Source organism: Orycteropus afer, unplaced genomic scaffold (genome assembly GCF_000298275.1).
Source record: "Orycteropus afer afer isolate SDZICR_OR568_19922 unplaced genomic scaffold, OryAfe1.0 scaffold00065, whole genome shotgun sequence".
NCBI lineage: Eukaryota > Metazoa > Chordata > Mammalia > Tubulidentata > Orycteropodidae > Orycteropus > Orycteropus afer.
Window position 1 is genome coordinate 6899919 of NW_006921652.1, and position 17323 is coordinate 6917241.

Here is a 17323-nt window from a genome sequence, read left to right on the forward strand (position 1 = left end):
ACCTCAAACCCAAGATTGCTTCTGAAGCAATCATAAAAAGGAATAAACCACAAAAGCTGGAGGGGAAGATCGAAGAGGCAAGAAGGGCGCGGATTGTGACAAACTCACCGCTTCATCGGTTACTCACTCGAACTGGAACAAAATGTCCCTGAAGTTGCCAAGGAACTGGGAGTTCAACCTGAAAGTGGAGGCTGGGAAAATAGGTATTGGTGGCTATTTCTTCTTTACTTCTGGGGTTCTTACACTTGAGCACCCACTATTTGCATGTTGGTCTGCAGGAAGCCGGGTCAACTTAAAAATGGATCCCGCAGCAAATCTGACCTGGTGGGGGTAGGGGATTTACATTCAAATTGATATGTTGGGTGAAAGTTCCAAAACGCTGGCAGGGGGTTCTCTGGTTCAGAGAAAGATAGTGATGGGATGGAGTTCCTTGGGATGTGGGATCTGAGCTACGCGAGATGGATTAAGGTTGCAGATCACACAGACAACTGTAAGTTTTTCTCCATTTATCATGGAAGGGTCATTTCCTGGGTGTTTGAAAATTCATTAATATTTTGACTGGCTTTGGATAGGCCCACAAAGACTGAAACAGCCTTCTGATGTCCATCTCTGTGTCAACGCAAAGTGTCTTCTTTGGTGAGCCCATTGTGCCTCAAGGTCCTCTCTGTGGGCTCAGGGAGTTGAGGTGGGGTTACCTGGAGCAAAAAAGCAAATAAGGGCAAGAATAGGAACTTAGAGACATTTGAGGGTATAATAAAGATCAAAAGTTCAGTTAAAGGAATAGAAAGGGAGGAGGTTCTTAGATATAAGAGTTGAAGAGAGATGCATTTTGTATTAATTGTCTTAAGGGATGCTAGCATGTTTTCTGTGATATTATGGCATTTAGTCCATACCCCATCCCTGTAATAATTTGATACATTAATTTTAATCTGTTATATAAATATTATTATGAGATTCTTTATGTGGATTTATTTTATTAAATTGATCATAATAATTTTGGGTAGAGTAATTGAGCCTAAAGTGATTGCCTGTGTGTTTGTGTGTGTGTGTGTGTGTGTGTGTTTTCTCATGTTCCTTGATATTAGACATAGATGAGTGTTAAGGTATTTCTAATGTCTTAAAAAAGTTTTGCTCAGAATAAGGTTTAGATTTGGGCCTCTAATGGCAGTTAATGAGCTGCTAAAATAAGTGGTTCTGTGAAAAGTCACATGGTGTTAATTATGTAAGTTTGAGAGGGGATTTGAATGAAAATAGATTGAGGGTAATCGGAGAAAACATTTATCTTGGTAACTCAGAAGGATCGCTATTCCCTAGTCAAATTAGGTTTTATTTTATGCTGAGGTAGTTTGTAGAGGAGGTGTGTGTTTATACCTTTAAGGTAAGCACTAATTGCTGTTGAAGTGAACGTACTTGGTCAGTACTCATTCTGTTATGTGCTATGCAAATTCACTGTTTGAAGTAAAAGTCTTATCATTTCATTCCTTTGAAAGTGTTTTGCATCTACTTCCATGAGGTCGTTCTGCCCTGCCAGCATCCATTTGAACCAGTAACCAGGTCTTACTTTCTTTGTGTTTTAAAATGAGAAACTTGACATAATTTTTTTCAGTTTTAAGACTTAACCACATTACAGCTCAGGTCTGCATATTCTCGGGCCTGGAATTCGGTGGACTGGATTTCATAATTTCTATCAGTGTTTCTTAGGAGCTCTGGTAGCATAGTGCCTAAGACACTTGACTGCTAACTGGAAGGCTAGCAGTTCAAACCCACCAGCCACTCAGGGCAATCTACTTCCGTAGTGATACTGCCTTGGAAACCCAAGGAGGGGTCGCTATGAGTCAGGTCCGACTCGACGGCACATAACAACAATCAGTGTTTCTTAAAGCGTGATCCTAAGGTCAAGCCTGTATCAGAATTACCTCAGGTGCTTGCTAAAAATCCAAATTACTGGACCTAAGGAATCAGAATCTCTGGAGGGAGATCTCTCTACTGCATCTCGGAGGAAACAAACTCTTGTAAATGCTGTAGTGGTGCCAACAGTGCTCAGCTGCTATCTGAAAGGATGCTGGTGAAGTCTACCAAGAGGTGCCTTGGAAGAAAGCCCTGGGGACATATTTCAGAAAAACAAGCTTTTGAAAACCCTATGAGCACAGTTCTTCTCTGATACACAGGGGGTTGCCATGAGTCAGAGTCTACCTGACAGCTGCTAGTTGGCAGATGCTGTGACCTTTGTAGACTTGAGGAGTTATTGTCCATCTAGCATACAGCACAGTGCCTAGCCTTAGCGAGCACCCAGCATATATTTGTCGACTGACTGATTGACTATCCATAGATGCTCAACTACTAGTCAAAAGGTTGGCTGTTCAAACTTACTCAAAGGCACCTCGGTTGATAGGCCTGGAGATCTGCTTCTCAAAGGTCACAGACTTGAAAACTCTATGGAGAAGTTCTCCTCATGGTATCACCATGAGTTGGAATAGATTTCACAACAGCTAACAACAACCACAGGAGCTCTGGTAGCGTAGTGCCTAAGGCACTTGACTGCTAACCAGAAGGCTGCCGGTTCAAACCCACCAGCCGCTCCTCGGAAGGAAGATGGGGCAATCTACTTCAGTTCAAACCCACCAGCCACTCAGGGCAATCTACTTCCGCAATGATACTGCCTCGGAAACCCAAGGAGGGGTCGCTATGAGTCGGGGCCGACTCGAGGGCGTATAACAACAACAACAACAACAACAACCACAAGATCATATTATTCAGAATTACTTAATGAAAATCACATGAGAGGTGAAATACAGAGGAGCCCCTATCGTTATCCATGCCATCTACAAGTTTGTCCCCCTGAGGGACTAGACTGCACCAGACTGCATTTCAAGAGTGACATGTGAGACTAGAATCCAGACCACACACGGAGCGCTCTAAGAGGAGAGAGTCAGTGACTCAGCCCCAGACCTCTGGCCCTCTTTCCAGTGCTCTGTTTCCAGGTGCAGCAGGAGGAGTTGGCCTAATAACCTATTAAAGCATGTTCTGTATGAAGACATGTGGAACTGGGGATCCAGCTATGGAGCCAGTTACCTGTGGTTTTGTAACCTAAACTGGTCAGAAGTAGAAGTAGATTAGGGGTTTTCAACTTGGTTCTATTGACATTTTTGGCCAGATAATGCTTTGTGCTTGGGGCTGTCCCTTCCATACATTGTAGGATTTTAGCAGCATCCCTGGCCTCTACCCACTAGCCACCATTAATTCCCTCCCCTCCCCCAAGTGTGACAAGCAAAAATATCCCTAGACATTACCAAATGTCTCCTGGGGCAACATCACCACCAACTGAGAACCACTGGAGCAGTCACCAAAAGGGGGTGAGTAAAAGGGGATTTGGGACAGTGGCTCAAATATCACCTCCTGATCAATGCCTACAATTAGAAAGTTTGAGATTCACTCTCTCAGTCAATTTGCAAGAGGCTCTTAGAGAGCTATACCAGGGCCCCAGTTTTTCTTTCTTTTCTTTTTTTTTTTTTTATGAGCTGTACTTTAGTTTTTCTAAATCCTGTGAGTTCTGAGCCTGGGCTGGAGTGAAAGTGAATCTTAAAAGGGGACTCTCCTCTGTACTTCCATCTCAGAGAGCAGAGGAGGCTCTGGCTGCATGGCAGGGCTGACTGGGAGACCACCTGGGGCATGGTAGATCTCGCTGCAATGATGGGATGACAGAATGCAGGGCCACCCTGCACTTGACCTATTCCATCAGCGATCTGAAAGACAAAGGAAATGCAGAGGGAACAGACCTGACTTGAGGTAGAATCAAGAGCACACATTTCTTCCTCTGATCCTGTATCATCTTCAATTTTAATCCAGCAATTAAAATGAGATAGCCCTTCTACTGCTTGCACTCACTGTTACTCAAATAGCTCACACATTTGCTAGCTGAATTATAAGCATGGAGGGCGGGTTCCAGGACTGGGCAGCACACTTGTTTTCATTTTCAGGGGCCTGGCCCACCTAGCACTCCACTGAGAGGATACCGACCACCACAGGAAGCCCCTTTCTGCTGGGGAGTATTTAGTAGAAAGAAAGTTGAAAGTACATCTAACTATTTTTCTCAGTTACTTGTAGCCAAAATAAGAGAGAATAAGGCCTAGATGTCTCTGAGATATATAATCTGAAAGTGACCATGGTCCGGGGGGGAGGTTGAAAGTTTTTTCCCCCCACCTCTGAAATGTAATGTTGTAAGGAAAATCTATTCAGAGGCAAAAAAATCATTATTCTACTCTCTCAAGTAGTCAAATGAGTAGTGTCAATAGTGGTTTGTTTGTTTTTCGTTTGATAGTAATCATTATGTGTCTGACATAGGATCTAGTTTTGTGTTTTAGACAATCAGAGAGTAAAGGGAATGAAAACATTTGTTGTGTTCATAACTAGAACAATTTATAAAACTATAAGGCTTTGTGTTATGTAGGCTATTATTATTGTTAAAAGAAATCAGATGTCTTGTGTATGTTTTCACCACAATAGTATTAAAAAAGAAACTGCAAAAAATGAAAAAAGAAGAAGTCAGATGTGAAAGTTTAGTTTATATAGATATATAGAGAGATAACTGAATATATGAGGAAGTCTTATTTTTAATTAAAAGGTGATTTTTCAAAAAACAAATAAGTAGGCATACAACATGAGCAGGCATTTTATAGAACAGGAATCCTAGCCAAGAAATGTATGAAAATGTGCCCAATCTCAATAATCCAGAAAATACAGATTAAGAGCACAATGACATACTTTTTCACACTCATCAAATTGGCCAAAATGAAAGCATCTATTGGTGGTTCTTTCTTTGCAAGAGATTTGGGTTGATTCCCAGCCAATGCACCCTACTCTCAGCCACCATTTGTCTGTCAGTAGAGGCTTTCTTGTTGCAATGATGCTAAGCAGGTTTCAAGGGAGCTTCCAGACTGACATAGACTAGGAAGACAGGTTTGGCAATGTACTTCTGAAAATGAGCCAAGAAAAACTCAATGGATCACCACAATCTGATTCTCAGTCCATTGTGGGGATGTCACAGGACTGGGCAGGCTTTCGTTTTTCTGTATATGAGGTTGCCATGAGCTGGCTGCCAATTTGACAGCAGCTATCAACAACAACAGCAACAACAATACCAAATGCTGTTGAAGATGTGGCCAATGGGAACTCTCACACATTAAGGATGCAACCATTCTGGATAACAATTTAGTACTGCCTCCTTAAACTGATGCACAAATCCTACAAACCAGCAATTTCACTCCTGAGAATATCCCCTAGAGAAACCCTTGTGCATATGAACCCAAAGAAATATATAAAAATTTTATGTTGTTGTTGTTGTTGTTATGTGCTGTCAAGTTGAACCTAACTCATAGCAACCCCTCCTGGGATTTCCAAGGCAGTATCACTATGGAAGTAGATTGTCCCATCTTCCTTCTGAGGAATGGCTGGTAGGTTTGAACCTCCAGCCTTCTGGTTAGCAGTCAAGTGCTTTAGGGACTACGCTACCAGAGCTCTTACAATTTTTATAGTAGCATTGTTTAGAATAGCAGGAGTCAGGAAACAACCTATTAATGGTAGATAAAGAAACTGTAGTATCTTTATACAATGAAATGCTACCTAAGAGCAAAAATGTAATTAATTATTGTTGCACATTTAAATGAGATTGACTAGGAAGAACTTAAGGTTGGGCAGAAAAGAGAAGTGACAGAAGACTAGAATATGATTCATTTGTTAAGGTTAAGAATACATTTGTATTTTTACATTATAAATTCATTTATACATTACATTTAAACGATAAAGAAAAGCAAAGAATTAACCAATACGAAAATCAGGATTGTTGTTACTTCTGAGGGGAGGGGAAGGGAGATGCATTGTGAGGCTTCAAAAGTATCTAAGCACAGTAGTAGAAACATGGAAGTTTGGTGGCACAAGAACTGTAAGTTTGTTTTATCATTGTATGTAAATGAACAAGGAACTAACATATAAATTAGTGAAAAATCTAGAAGGTTATACACAATTCGCTAACAGTAGTTATCTACGAGTGAAGGATTTATGGGTGAGATACACATACATATATGTATATTATTTTATATGTATTTTCCAGGTTTCTAGAGTGAAAAAGTATTAGCCGTCTTGATAAAAACACCCAAAGCTAAAACACATTTTCAAAGTGCTTGACCAAACATGTCAGTTCACAGTCTTCAAAGTGGCCCCTGCTCTTTGGCCACCCAGAAGGCAGTTCCATAGCCCTTGTCTGACTGCAGAGAGTTTGAATGAGACAGCACCTGTATCTGGTCTTCCGTAGAAAGTCCCAGGATCCGGGGGTTATCTTGGCAGAGCTCCATGGCTGCATAGTGGCTAAACCAGCCTGCTTGAGCATACTTTGTGCTTTATCTGAAAACTGAAATGCTGATTCCCCTGAAGCCCCAAGATCATGTGCCCATGGTGAGCTGGTCCATGCTGGTTGAGTGTTCCTTCAGTTTTGGTTAACTCTATACAATTACTGCAAATTTACAGTACAGACCAGACTGGGCTTTGGCTCTAAAGAGTGGATTTGCTGTGGCTGAAATCTGAGTAGTCTCAGGTGACTGATGGATACAGGTCCCTATATGATGTGAACAAGCCTTCCTTGGACAGTGGCACTGACACTGGGGGTGGGGTGGGGGTCTCCCTAGGGCCATGCTTGTCATTATGCTGAAGTTACATCAGTATTCCTTGCTGGAGTAAAAATGTCTGTCCTTGTTGAGTTACTCTTTAAGCATAAATTAAATTCCACTTCCAAGGCATCTGCTCCTGTTGCTGAGGTCACTTGGAGAATTGGCACTAATATAATCTCCAAGTTTCTAACAGGGACAGCTAAGTGAATATGAACCTAAGAGGTGAAAGGAAGGCACAACCTTGTTTTACACTAACTTGTGCACAAATCCCTCCTGCAGACACTATGCAATGTGGGCTTAGATTAAATATTTTATGTTAGACAGAGTCTTTGGATTGGTAGAGGTCAGTGAAGGAGCTCTTAGTGCATGGAAAATGTGTATATAGAGAGATGCCCCAAGGCCCTGGGTTTCTACATTATAGTGGCCATAGTGCTGCTGTCTCTGGACTCAGCTCACAGTGTATAAAGCATCTTCACACAGAAATTGGTGGAAGAACTCTACAGAGACTCTGCCTGTTCCTTTCACAGCTGGAATGTGGTCTATTGAGAAAGAAACATCCATGATGAGCGTGTTAAAAAGATCCTAATACCCATTAAGAGGAACAGTCGGTGACAATAGTCTCTTCACACACAAGGCATCTTGAAAGAAAACAAGTGTAACCTCTCATGAGGCAGTACCATGGTTGGCTCATGAGACGAACTGATATACATAGATGGGAAGGTGTGTGGCCACAACAATTGAGACCAAACCGTGGAGAATCAGGGGAAACCTGGTGAGGAGGTACAGGATCAGTCGTGGGATTTCCATCACAGAGGATGGTATGCAAATCATGTAAATTCCCCAGACAGGAAGTGACATATGGAAGTTACGAAGTGAGAAAATAATTTATGTCTGCTGTGGCACAGACAAGGAAACAGTTGCAGTATAGTAAGATAAGTCCTATGATAAGAGCAGCTGTGGAGCTTGAAGAAAGTGGCTATGAATAGGAATGAGGGTCCCCACTGTGCTTCTCCCCATCACTGAAGTTCCCTTTCTTTAAGATTTGTCGTTTTTATTGTAAGCTGCTGTCAAGTTGATCCTCAAGTCATGGTAGCCCTGTGCACAATGGAATGAAATGTTACCAATGCTGATTCCCCTGAAGCATCCCGTGATTGGTTGCGAGTCAGACCATTGTGACCCATAGGATATTTACTGACTAATTTTCGGAAGTAGATCACTAGGTTCTAGTCTGTCTTAGTCTAGAAGCTCCACTGGAACCTGATCAGCTTCACAGCAGCATGCAAATCACCCCTGAGAGATGGGTGGTGGCTGCACGTGTGTGTTCTTCACTGAGTCCCCGACTACCCACCATTCTCACACCAAGTTTGCTGCACACAATCTCTAATTCTTTGAAAAATAAAAAGGCTTTAAAATTTTTGATAGCTCCTCCTTAAAGAAGGGATAAAATCAAAATTCTTTATGATATGAAACTGCTCATCTGCCTACATGCTACCTTTCCCTGTCCCCTAACACACATACACACATTCACTTACACTAGATTTCAGACACATCTAACCTCCTTCCATGCCCCTGAACACACACACATGCACACACTCATTCACACATACACACACTTGCACACATACTCACAACAGATTGCAGCCACAGCTAAACATCTTCTGTGCCCCCAACACACACACACACAACCATAGCCACATCTAACCTTCCATTCTCTCTGCTCTTTCTCATCTGCCTAGAGTGCTCTCTCTACTTGGGGCCCCGTTCACCTCCATCCAATTCCACCCATGCTTTAATCACTGTTCAGATCTCTTGTCCTCTGTTATCCCTAAGTCTGCTTATCATTAGAGAGAGAGTGTAATATTTCTTTCCCATGCTATTTACACAGAGAAGCTGACAGCTCTCTAGACTGTGAACTTCCTTTGAGGTGAGAGCTGTGGTTGGCTCTAGAACTTGCACACTATGAGTCAACCTTACCAACTGATCATTTTGATTTTCGACAAAGGGATGTTCTTAATCAATAATATGGAACAATAACTTAGAAAAACTTCGAGTTGCCTGAAAAGAAAAAAAAAAAAGTCATTGACAGAGGATTATCCAAGGGATGACTTGTTCCACTAACTCCTGTTGATAAGGGTGGGGCCTTCTGTTAATTAGCTGTGAATCTGTTGCAAAGTTACTTCTAGAAAATCAGATTAACAACACATTTGTTGAGAGGGAGAAAATCATTCATGCACATAATGTACGGTAGGTGCTCAGTACACATCCGATTCCCTTCTTTATTATTTAATTTCCAACCTTGGACAGGATGGGAGGTTCTGCTGGACAACATCGTCTCGGTGCCCTCAGAATGGGGCTCACTGTATGTATTTCAACATCGTTGTTGTTGTTATGTGCTGTTGAGTTGATTCCAACTCATAGTGACCCTATGGGACAGAGTAGAACTGCCCCATAGGGTTTCCTAGGCTCTAATCTTTACAAAAACAGATTGTCAGGTCTTTATCTTACTAAGGAGGCTGGTGGGTTTGAACTGCTGATCTTTTGGTTAGCAGCCAAACATTTAACCATTGTGCCACCAAAACTCCTTGTGTTAACATTACACCCTCAATTTTTATCATTATTGTAAACAATGATTTCATAAAATCCATTCCTGATTGTATTTTAAAATAGACAATACCAGTGATACCTATGCAGAACTATATGTGAAAAACATAAGAATTCAGTGTTCAGAAATATTGTCTCCTTAGAGAGACTAGTATGCTTCTTCCTTTTTGATAAGACAGTAATGCAACTTATTGCTATCTTCTTCATCTTGGTTGCCAGGAAGCTCAGAGCTAAATTTGACACTCAATCTCAGTGACTTTCACCAATTGGATTGGTGTACCTATATTCTCCTTTGTCTTTGATTAAAAACAAACAAACAAACAAACTTCTATGTTCATTGCAAATAGGTTTCGTATTTGAATATGAAAACTTCATTAAGTTTTAAAATATTTTTCAGAAAGATATATAAGTACATGCAATATATCAGTATACAACTCCTCAGATATCCTCTGGGTAGATTTCATACTTCTGAGTATTAATTGAGCATTGCAAGTTTTCTTAGAATAGTATTCAAATAATATCACTGCTGAGGGTTGGTTTTGTTGAGCTCACCAATGAAGACACAGTTCTATGACCACACATACTCTTTCCCTGGAGTAACAAAAAATTATGGTAATTATGGTATCCTCAGTATATTCAGGCCAGTCATTTCATTCATTCATTCATAAAACATGTATCTGCTCACCTCTATGTGATAAATCCCTTACAATCAGCATTCCTGCTTCTGTGCCTCTAATGCTAACACTTTCTCAATCATACTTCCACCTTGTAAAGGAAAACGTCTCTCAACTTCAGTGCTATTACATACTCTCCTAAGCTATGAGGTGAGTCTATCACCAGAACAATGGCTGACTCAGGGTGCAGCCGCTACACTTCTTTCTTTCCTCCACAGGCCACCTGCCCATCCCAAAAATGTGCATTCGGAGATCCTAGTTCCAGATGGTGAGGGTGATGCTCTGCCACTGGCACCCAGGCCTTTGGCTACTAAACCATTTTTGTGCTTCCTTGAGTTTGGGACTTTCAAAGTGAAAGAGGAAGTGTTATTGTATAGAGTTTCTGAGGCTGAAGCAGACTGACAGTTATCATTTTTATTATTTTTAAATAATTTTATGAAGTTTACAAAAATAATTTTCAGACACAATCTAAACCAGCCATGTACAGTGGTTAGCATGCTGGCTTTAGAGTCAGACTTCCTAGATTTGAATCCCAGCACCATTCATTGCTAGCGAGGTGATTTTGGTCCTCAGTTTCTTTATCTGTTAAATGGGAATAATAATAGTATTAACCTATATGGTTATTGGGGAGCTCTGGTAGCATAGTGCCTAAGGCACTTGACTGCTAACCAGAAGGCTGGAAGTTCAAACCCACCAGCCACTCCTCAGAAGGAAGATGGGGCAATCTACTTCCATAGTGATACTGCCTCAGAAACCCAAGGAGGGGTTGCTATGAGTCCGGTCCAACTCTACACCACATAACAACAACAACAATATATGGTTATTATGAGCAGTAAAGGAAATAATCATTGTAAACCTTTCGCGTAATTGTGGGCACATGCTAAGTACTTCATAAATATCAGTCAGCATCATCATCATCATTACAGGCATTGCTACAATGTAGGTCTGATACCAACTCCTTCCAACTAAGCCATTGGTAAAAACCATAGTCAGTCATGCTAGGATTTTGTTTGTCTTACACCACTTTAGTTCCATTTTTCTTTAAACATACGGTCTTTACAGTATCCGCTGATCCATTTTCCTGATGAGTGTTGGTCACTGACCCACAGCAATGGTGCTAGTTTGGACTTGACTGGTCTTGTCTTGTTTCTGACTCTTTTTTATCTCTAATCATTGAAGGTGTGGTCCTTCTCTACTGTACATGAATTTTATCAATTATGTTTGCATAGTTATACACTTTTTCCTTTCATTCCTTCCTTTCTTCTTCTTCTTCTTCTTTTTTTTTTTTTTTTGCCAGTTCTTTCGTAATTACTAAATTATCCACGTTGTGACTTTCAATAAGGATAACCAGTAGCTTCTCGTAAGTTGCCTGCAGAATACCTGCTCTAGAATGTCACTCGTTGTTTCAGTGCTGTTGTGACAGGGTCAGTTCCTTAGACACCCCGTACTTTCAGTAGGATGAAGGTACCTGGATGACCCTCCCCCATCCCTCAGAGCACTTCCCCCAGAGTACTAACTGCCTCTCACTGTCACATGTACCTCTGGATGCTGAAGTGAGATTAAAAGTTGTTCATTTGGGCCTCATTGGTATTCAGGGTTTAGCCATTTGTGATCACTTATATGTGGGTTATTGCAGCAGTGAAGTAGTTTTCCGGTTTGCTGAAAGAATCCTGCACGTGATCTAGTATTAATTTTCATATCTTTTTTTTTTTTTTTTTTACTTAATTGTGAGGAAATAACAGAACCTTCATGATGAGGCTCCCTTCTTCCTTGCCTTAAGTTCTGCTGTTGCTACCCGAGGGCTCTTGCTAGTGCGTTGTTTCCCTCTCACTATACACAGCATCCCTCTGCACTATTCTGTGCACCTGGTATTTAGAACCTGCAACACCACTGTGGTGGTGGGTGAGGGATTGCATCCTGCACACAATTCAGAGTTACAATGATAACAAGCATAGCTGTCACCTCCAGTTGCTCTTAGCCAAGGCCCTTTGTTCTCTCCTGAGACTGATCTGGTGTGTTTTTTTTTTTTAACTTTTTATTGTTATTTGGGTGAAAGTTTATACAGGAAATTCATTTTCCATTTAACAGTTCGTACATGTTTTGTTTGTGAGATTGAATATAATCCTCACAATGTAACACCTCTCTTTCTACTTCCTCCCTGTATTACCTTTTCCCTGGGTCCTTCTTTCTGGTCCCTTCCTGCCTTCTGAGCTTTCTTCCTGCACAGGTGCTACCCTTCTGATCTCCCATGGTTGATTGTTTTAAGGATTGCACTTCCCTGGTGTAATTGCTCACCTTGTAGCCCTGTCCATTGTTTGGCTGAAAGTTAAGCCACGGAAGTGAGTTTAAATTCAGGCCCAAAGGGTTACTAGGGATCATCATCTTGTGGTTTCACAGAGACTGATCTGTTTTATCAGAGGCATCATCTTACCCCTCTAAGCCATTCTGAATTCTCCTGCCCAGCCAGGGTGAGCAGGTGTCCCAGTTTGCCTGAGACTCAGGAACTTCCTAATACATGAAATTCTCTTTGTGAAAACCGGGAAAGCAGCCTACTCCCAGCTCTCCAGGCCTGAGAAAACTTACGCACTAATTGTGACAAGTGCTCTGTATATTTCTTGAATTGAATTTCCGATGAGGCCAAATGGTTTAGTGTAAAAGTAAAGTTATGCTAAACATCTTTAAACTCTGAATTATTCTCCTTTTTTTCTAGTCTCCAAACTCAGAAGTCCTTCTAGAGCCTTTCTTTGGCCTATTGAAGCTGCCATGCTTTTTTCCTTCAACTGCTTTTATGAAATCTTTTATTCTGGCTCACACCTTCTCTGGAAGGACTGGGAGTCATGCTGTCTGTCATATTTCACTGTATTTCTTTCCAGAATCAAACAAAAATACCTGCCTTAATGAATGCTATATCCATCCCTTAGTTTGAATTCTTCATTCTGGATTTTATTTTTAACTCTGTCCCTGCCTTCCCATCAGCACGATCACCTCCATCTCCTCCTGAAATCCCCAAGTAGCATTAGCCCCTTTTCTTCTAGTCTGGTTAACACATGTTTATGGGACAGTGAATTTGTTGGATAAAATCAGACCATGGAGCTACCTGGATTCTCTTTAAATTTCTGACCAATCATCGTAAGTGGTCATTCAACAATGCCAGACAATCCTACTACCCCACCTAGTAAATTTCCTTTCCTTTTCCCCAAAATATTGTATTACAGCTTTTTTTCCTGGGCACTTTACTAGTCTCAATGTGAGCAAGATAAAAAAGATTAAATCCTGCCCTCAATGAGCTCCTAGTCTAGGTGGGAAAACATTCAGAGGGAGGGTTCTCTCAGGAAAGAGAATCCGGTGTCCACGAGCAGTGTAACTGAGATTGTACCAGTTTCAAAAGTTCACATAGGGTCTGTTCTGTAACTATAGATTTCCTTATCCAATTGAACCATAGTCCTAAAATATTTTAAGGGGCAAGTTTTCAGTTGTTAATTCAAGTCAACGCCCTCTTTCCAAAAAATACCAAGTTTCCAATCCCGGATTGCTATTCTAATTAAGAGCTAGTAGAGGGCGCCCTCACACAATGTAGTTGCTTTTCTCCACACACAGTTAATCTGTTTTCTTATCTTTCTCCTGAAAGCGCTGGCTTTAACTAGTTCTCTGTCACCACAAAATCACCCCTATATCCACCCAGCCCCATCATGCTGTGGCCTGAAATGTCCATCACTATAATGAAAGTGATTAATGCCTTGGTCACCATTATGTCTTTACAGGTAAAAAAGGAAAGTCCAGATAAAAAGTTTCTTTGGAGGGGAAAAAAAAAAACCTGTTACCAAGAAGTCCCACCTAAGGGATTCTAGTAGGGGGGCTTCAAGAGCATGAGTGTTGAGGGCTGATAAACCTGGGTTTGATTTCCAGTTTAGTCTTTATCACTTCTTTGAAATTGGGGGATCTTGTCCTACAGGGAGTGCTGGTGGCATAATGCTTAAGGCATTTGACTGCTAACCAGAAGGCTGGTGGTTCAAACCCACCAGCCACTCCTCGGAAGGTCGACTGGGCAATCTACTTCCATAGAGATACTGCCTCAGAAACCCAAGGAGGGGTTGCTATGAGTTGAGTTGATGACTGTGAGTGTGGTTTGGTTTGGTCCCACAGCCCATACTCAATTATATCTTTGTCACAGGTCTTCAAATGTCAGTAGTGGGGTGATCTAAGGCACAAAATTGGCCTCTACTCACCTGGAATAACAAAGGAAGAAGAGTTAGAAATAAGAGGAGGATTAGCATAGTGCCTAAGGCACTTGACTGCTAACTAGAAGGCTAGAGGTTCAAACCCACCAGTCACTCCCCGGAAGGAAGGATGCAATCTACTTCCATAGTGATACCATCTCAGAAACCCAAGGAGTGGTTGCTATGAGTTGAGTCCGATTCTATGGCATATAAAAACAACAACAACATAGAATGTGTGACTAATTGCCTCCATGAACAATTGCCTATGGTGGCTTAGTGCCTAAGGCATTTGACTGCTAATCAGAACGCTGGCAGTTCCACCTTGCTCTGAGTCAGAATTGACTGGACAGCAGTGAGTTTGGTTTTTTGGTTTTTACCATGACACCCGAAGAACTGGATCATGCCCCTGGATACCATTACTGAACATTTCAATCAAAGATTCCATAGAAGAGTCCTAATCAAAAGGGAGAAAATGCAGAACAAAATTTCAAATGCTCATGGTATATATTCTGGATACCAGTCCACCAAGGTTCTAGCCAAAGTCACCAGTAATCTGTACATTCTCTGTCTTCACCTTATTCACCTGCTTTGGAACATTCTACACAGCCATTTACTCCTTGAAATAATTTATTTTCAAGGCTTTGTTGATACTACATTCCTTGGCTTTCTGTTACCTTAGTACCGCTCTTTCTTAATCTTCTTTGATGTAATCTCTTTCTCTGCCAGGCCTCTTAACATCAGGTGTGTTAGATGGGACTGGCATTGGCCTTATGGTGTTGGCAAAGAATATTGAATATACCATGGACTGGCAGAGGAATGAGCAAAGATAATGACACTGTACTTATGTACTTTGGATGTATTATCAGAGGGATCAGTCCCTGGAAAAGCACATTATGCTTGGTAAAGTAGAACGTCAGTGAAAAACAGGAAGAGCTCAACTAGATGAATTGACACAGTGACTGCAACAATTGGCTCAAAATAGCAATGATTGTAAGGATGGCACAGAAACAGGCTGTGTTCCATTCTGTTGTACATAGGGTTGCTATGTTTATGAGTTGGCACCAACCTAATGGCACCTGACAGCAGCAACGTTAGTGATTGAGCAGTGACATGGTCCACAGAGGTATTTCCGACCTTCTGGGGGTGGGGATGGATCAGGTGGGCAAGAGGGAAGTAGGACTTTCTGTTTCTTATGCTAATTTGGAACAGCATCTGGGTGACTGAGCATTCAATTGTTGTCAAGGGAGGTCAGGACCTAAGTCACAGGGCTTATACTGATGAATGGGGTCACAAGGGATACTTCTGGCTTCTAAAATTTTCTTGATGGATAAGACTGAAATTTGGGAAAAGAATTCCTCTGCTTGTCACACTCACCGCCACTGCTTCCTCTCTACCTCTTCCCTTTAATTGAGCACTAGTGTCATCCTTATCATCCATGGACCTTCCAATTCTGGCACTTAGAAGTATTTTCATATTGAGGGATTCAGGCAAAATAAGAAATTTAATTTAGTTTTCTTAGAAAAATACAAACCCAATTCACCTTTACTAATGAGCCTGAGAAAGACAGCTTTACGCAGGAAATGCAAATGCTAAAGTTGTGGGTCAGTTTGGTGGTGTGGTCAGATGCTGTAAGTGGATAGCTGAGATAAGAAGAGAGGAAAAGCAAGGGAGAAGAAAGTAGGGAAGACAGAAAGGGTAAGAGAAATGGTTGAACATAAACCAATTCTTTTTGGTGTGGTGACTCTGTTTATTCCTTCCATCTTCTTTTGATGCTTTCTAATTCAATTTTTTGCCCATAGAATTCTTCAAGATTGCAACTTGAGGTATGAATTTTCTCTTCCAGTTTTCTCAGCTTGAGAAATGCTGATGTGTCCACCATGGGTGACCCTGCTGGAATTTGAAATACCAGTGGCACAGCTTCTAGTACCATAGGAACATGCAAGCCACCACCGTATGGCAAACTAACAGGCAGATAATGAAGTGTTCTGCCCATTAAATTCCTATGCAATTAGATTTGGAAGGTGGAAGTAAAGTGGAGGCATCTTTCTGTTGCTGCTGGCAAGCAAAATAAAAGCATACAAAACTTCTGGTGGCATCCTGGGCTTGAGAGGTGGTAGCCACTGTGGTGAGGTCTTTACTTGTGGAATTTCCCCACTGATGGCCTCAGAGGTGGTAACTTCCTGACGGAGCAGGTCTTTATTACTGGGAGGCATTCCAGGAGATTAAAGCCGGCTCCTTCCACCCCTCCAAAATATTTGATAAGCACCTAATTTCCTGTAAGATAGCTCCTACTTCCTGCACTGAATTCTGAGTAGTACACTGGCTTAGGTCACCACTGCAAAGTTTACATACAGCTCTATCATCTCCTCCATCCACAGCAGCCCATTCATAGACTTCTCCAGAAGTATTTCTTCTCTGGAATTCTTAGTGCTATCAACACCATAGCAGCCAGTACCTGAGCAAACTACAGGCCTCAGAGACATACTCTTGTGGCTTAAATATTCTATAGAAGTTCATAACCAGTAGCAAAATCTACAATAAGCCCAGGCTAGATGCTGGAGGAATACTTCTTTGAGTCTTCAAATAGATAGAGGTCATAAGTCGAGTAATCTTCCATTTGTAGTTGTCTTTCTCCATTGAAACTAGTATGTTTTCCACTCATCCCGGCTCAATAAGTGACCAAGATCCTGTTCTCTGGCTGCCTTCATATTGTGCAATGTGAGTAGTTACACAAGGCCTCACACTCAGAAGAGCTATGTTGTCATCATCTTGAAATACTTAATAATTTCTGAACAAGGGACCACTCATTTTCATTTTGTACTGAGCCCTATAAAGCACATAGCTGACCCTTGCTGTTCTTCCATCTTGTGTCTCAGTTCATCTTTGAGCTAAGCCTTGACCGCAGGCCCTCTTTCCATCCCAAAGAGTGTACCAGCAGTCCTATCAATTCTACCTCCTGAATGTACCATATGTCCACACACTTCTCTTCATCACCCCTTAGGCCTGCCTAGGTAACAGTGAAAGTCTCTAAACATTTTCTAGCTTCCAGATTTCATGGCCTTTCATTTATTCTGTGATAGTTCCCTGGTGTCTACATGTGTAAATAGTGTCATTGATTGAGAAATCATCTCAGGGCTCAAAGGAATCTCACAAAGGTGGCATCTGGCTTTGG

The 17323-nt window shown here is 41.5% G+C and overlaps 1 protein-coding gene across 1 annotated transcript in view; it reads left to right on the top strand.

Annotated features, from left to right (window-relative positions):
• Window positions 1-423: 423 nt before the first annotated feature.
• The window catches only part of ARHGAP25 (Rho GTPase activating protein 25), a 106114-nt gene continuing 89214 nt past the window's right edge, over window positions 424-17323 (top strand). The window contains exon 1 of the mRNA XM_042780841.1: window positions 424-490. Within this exon, the coding sequence (XP_042636775.1) occupies window positions 436-490 (55 nt within the window). The 5' untranslated portion in view covers window positions 424-435. The remainder of the gene's footprint in view (window positions 491-17323) is intronic.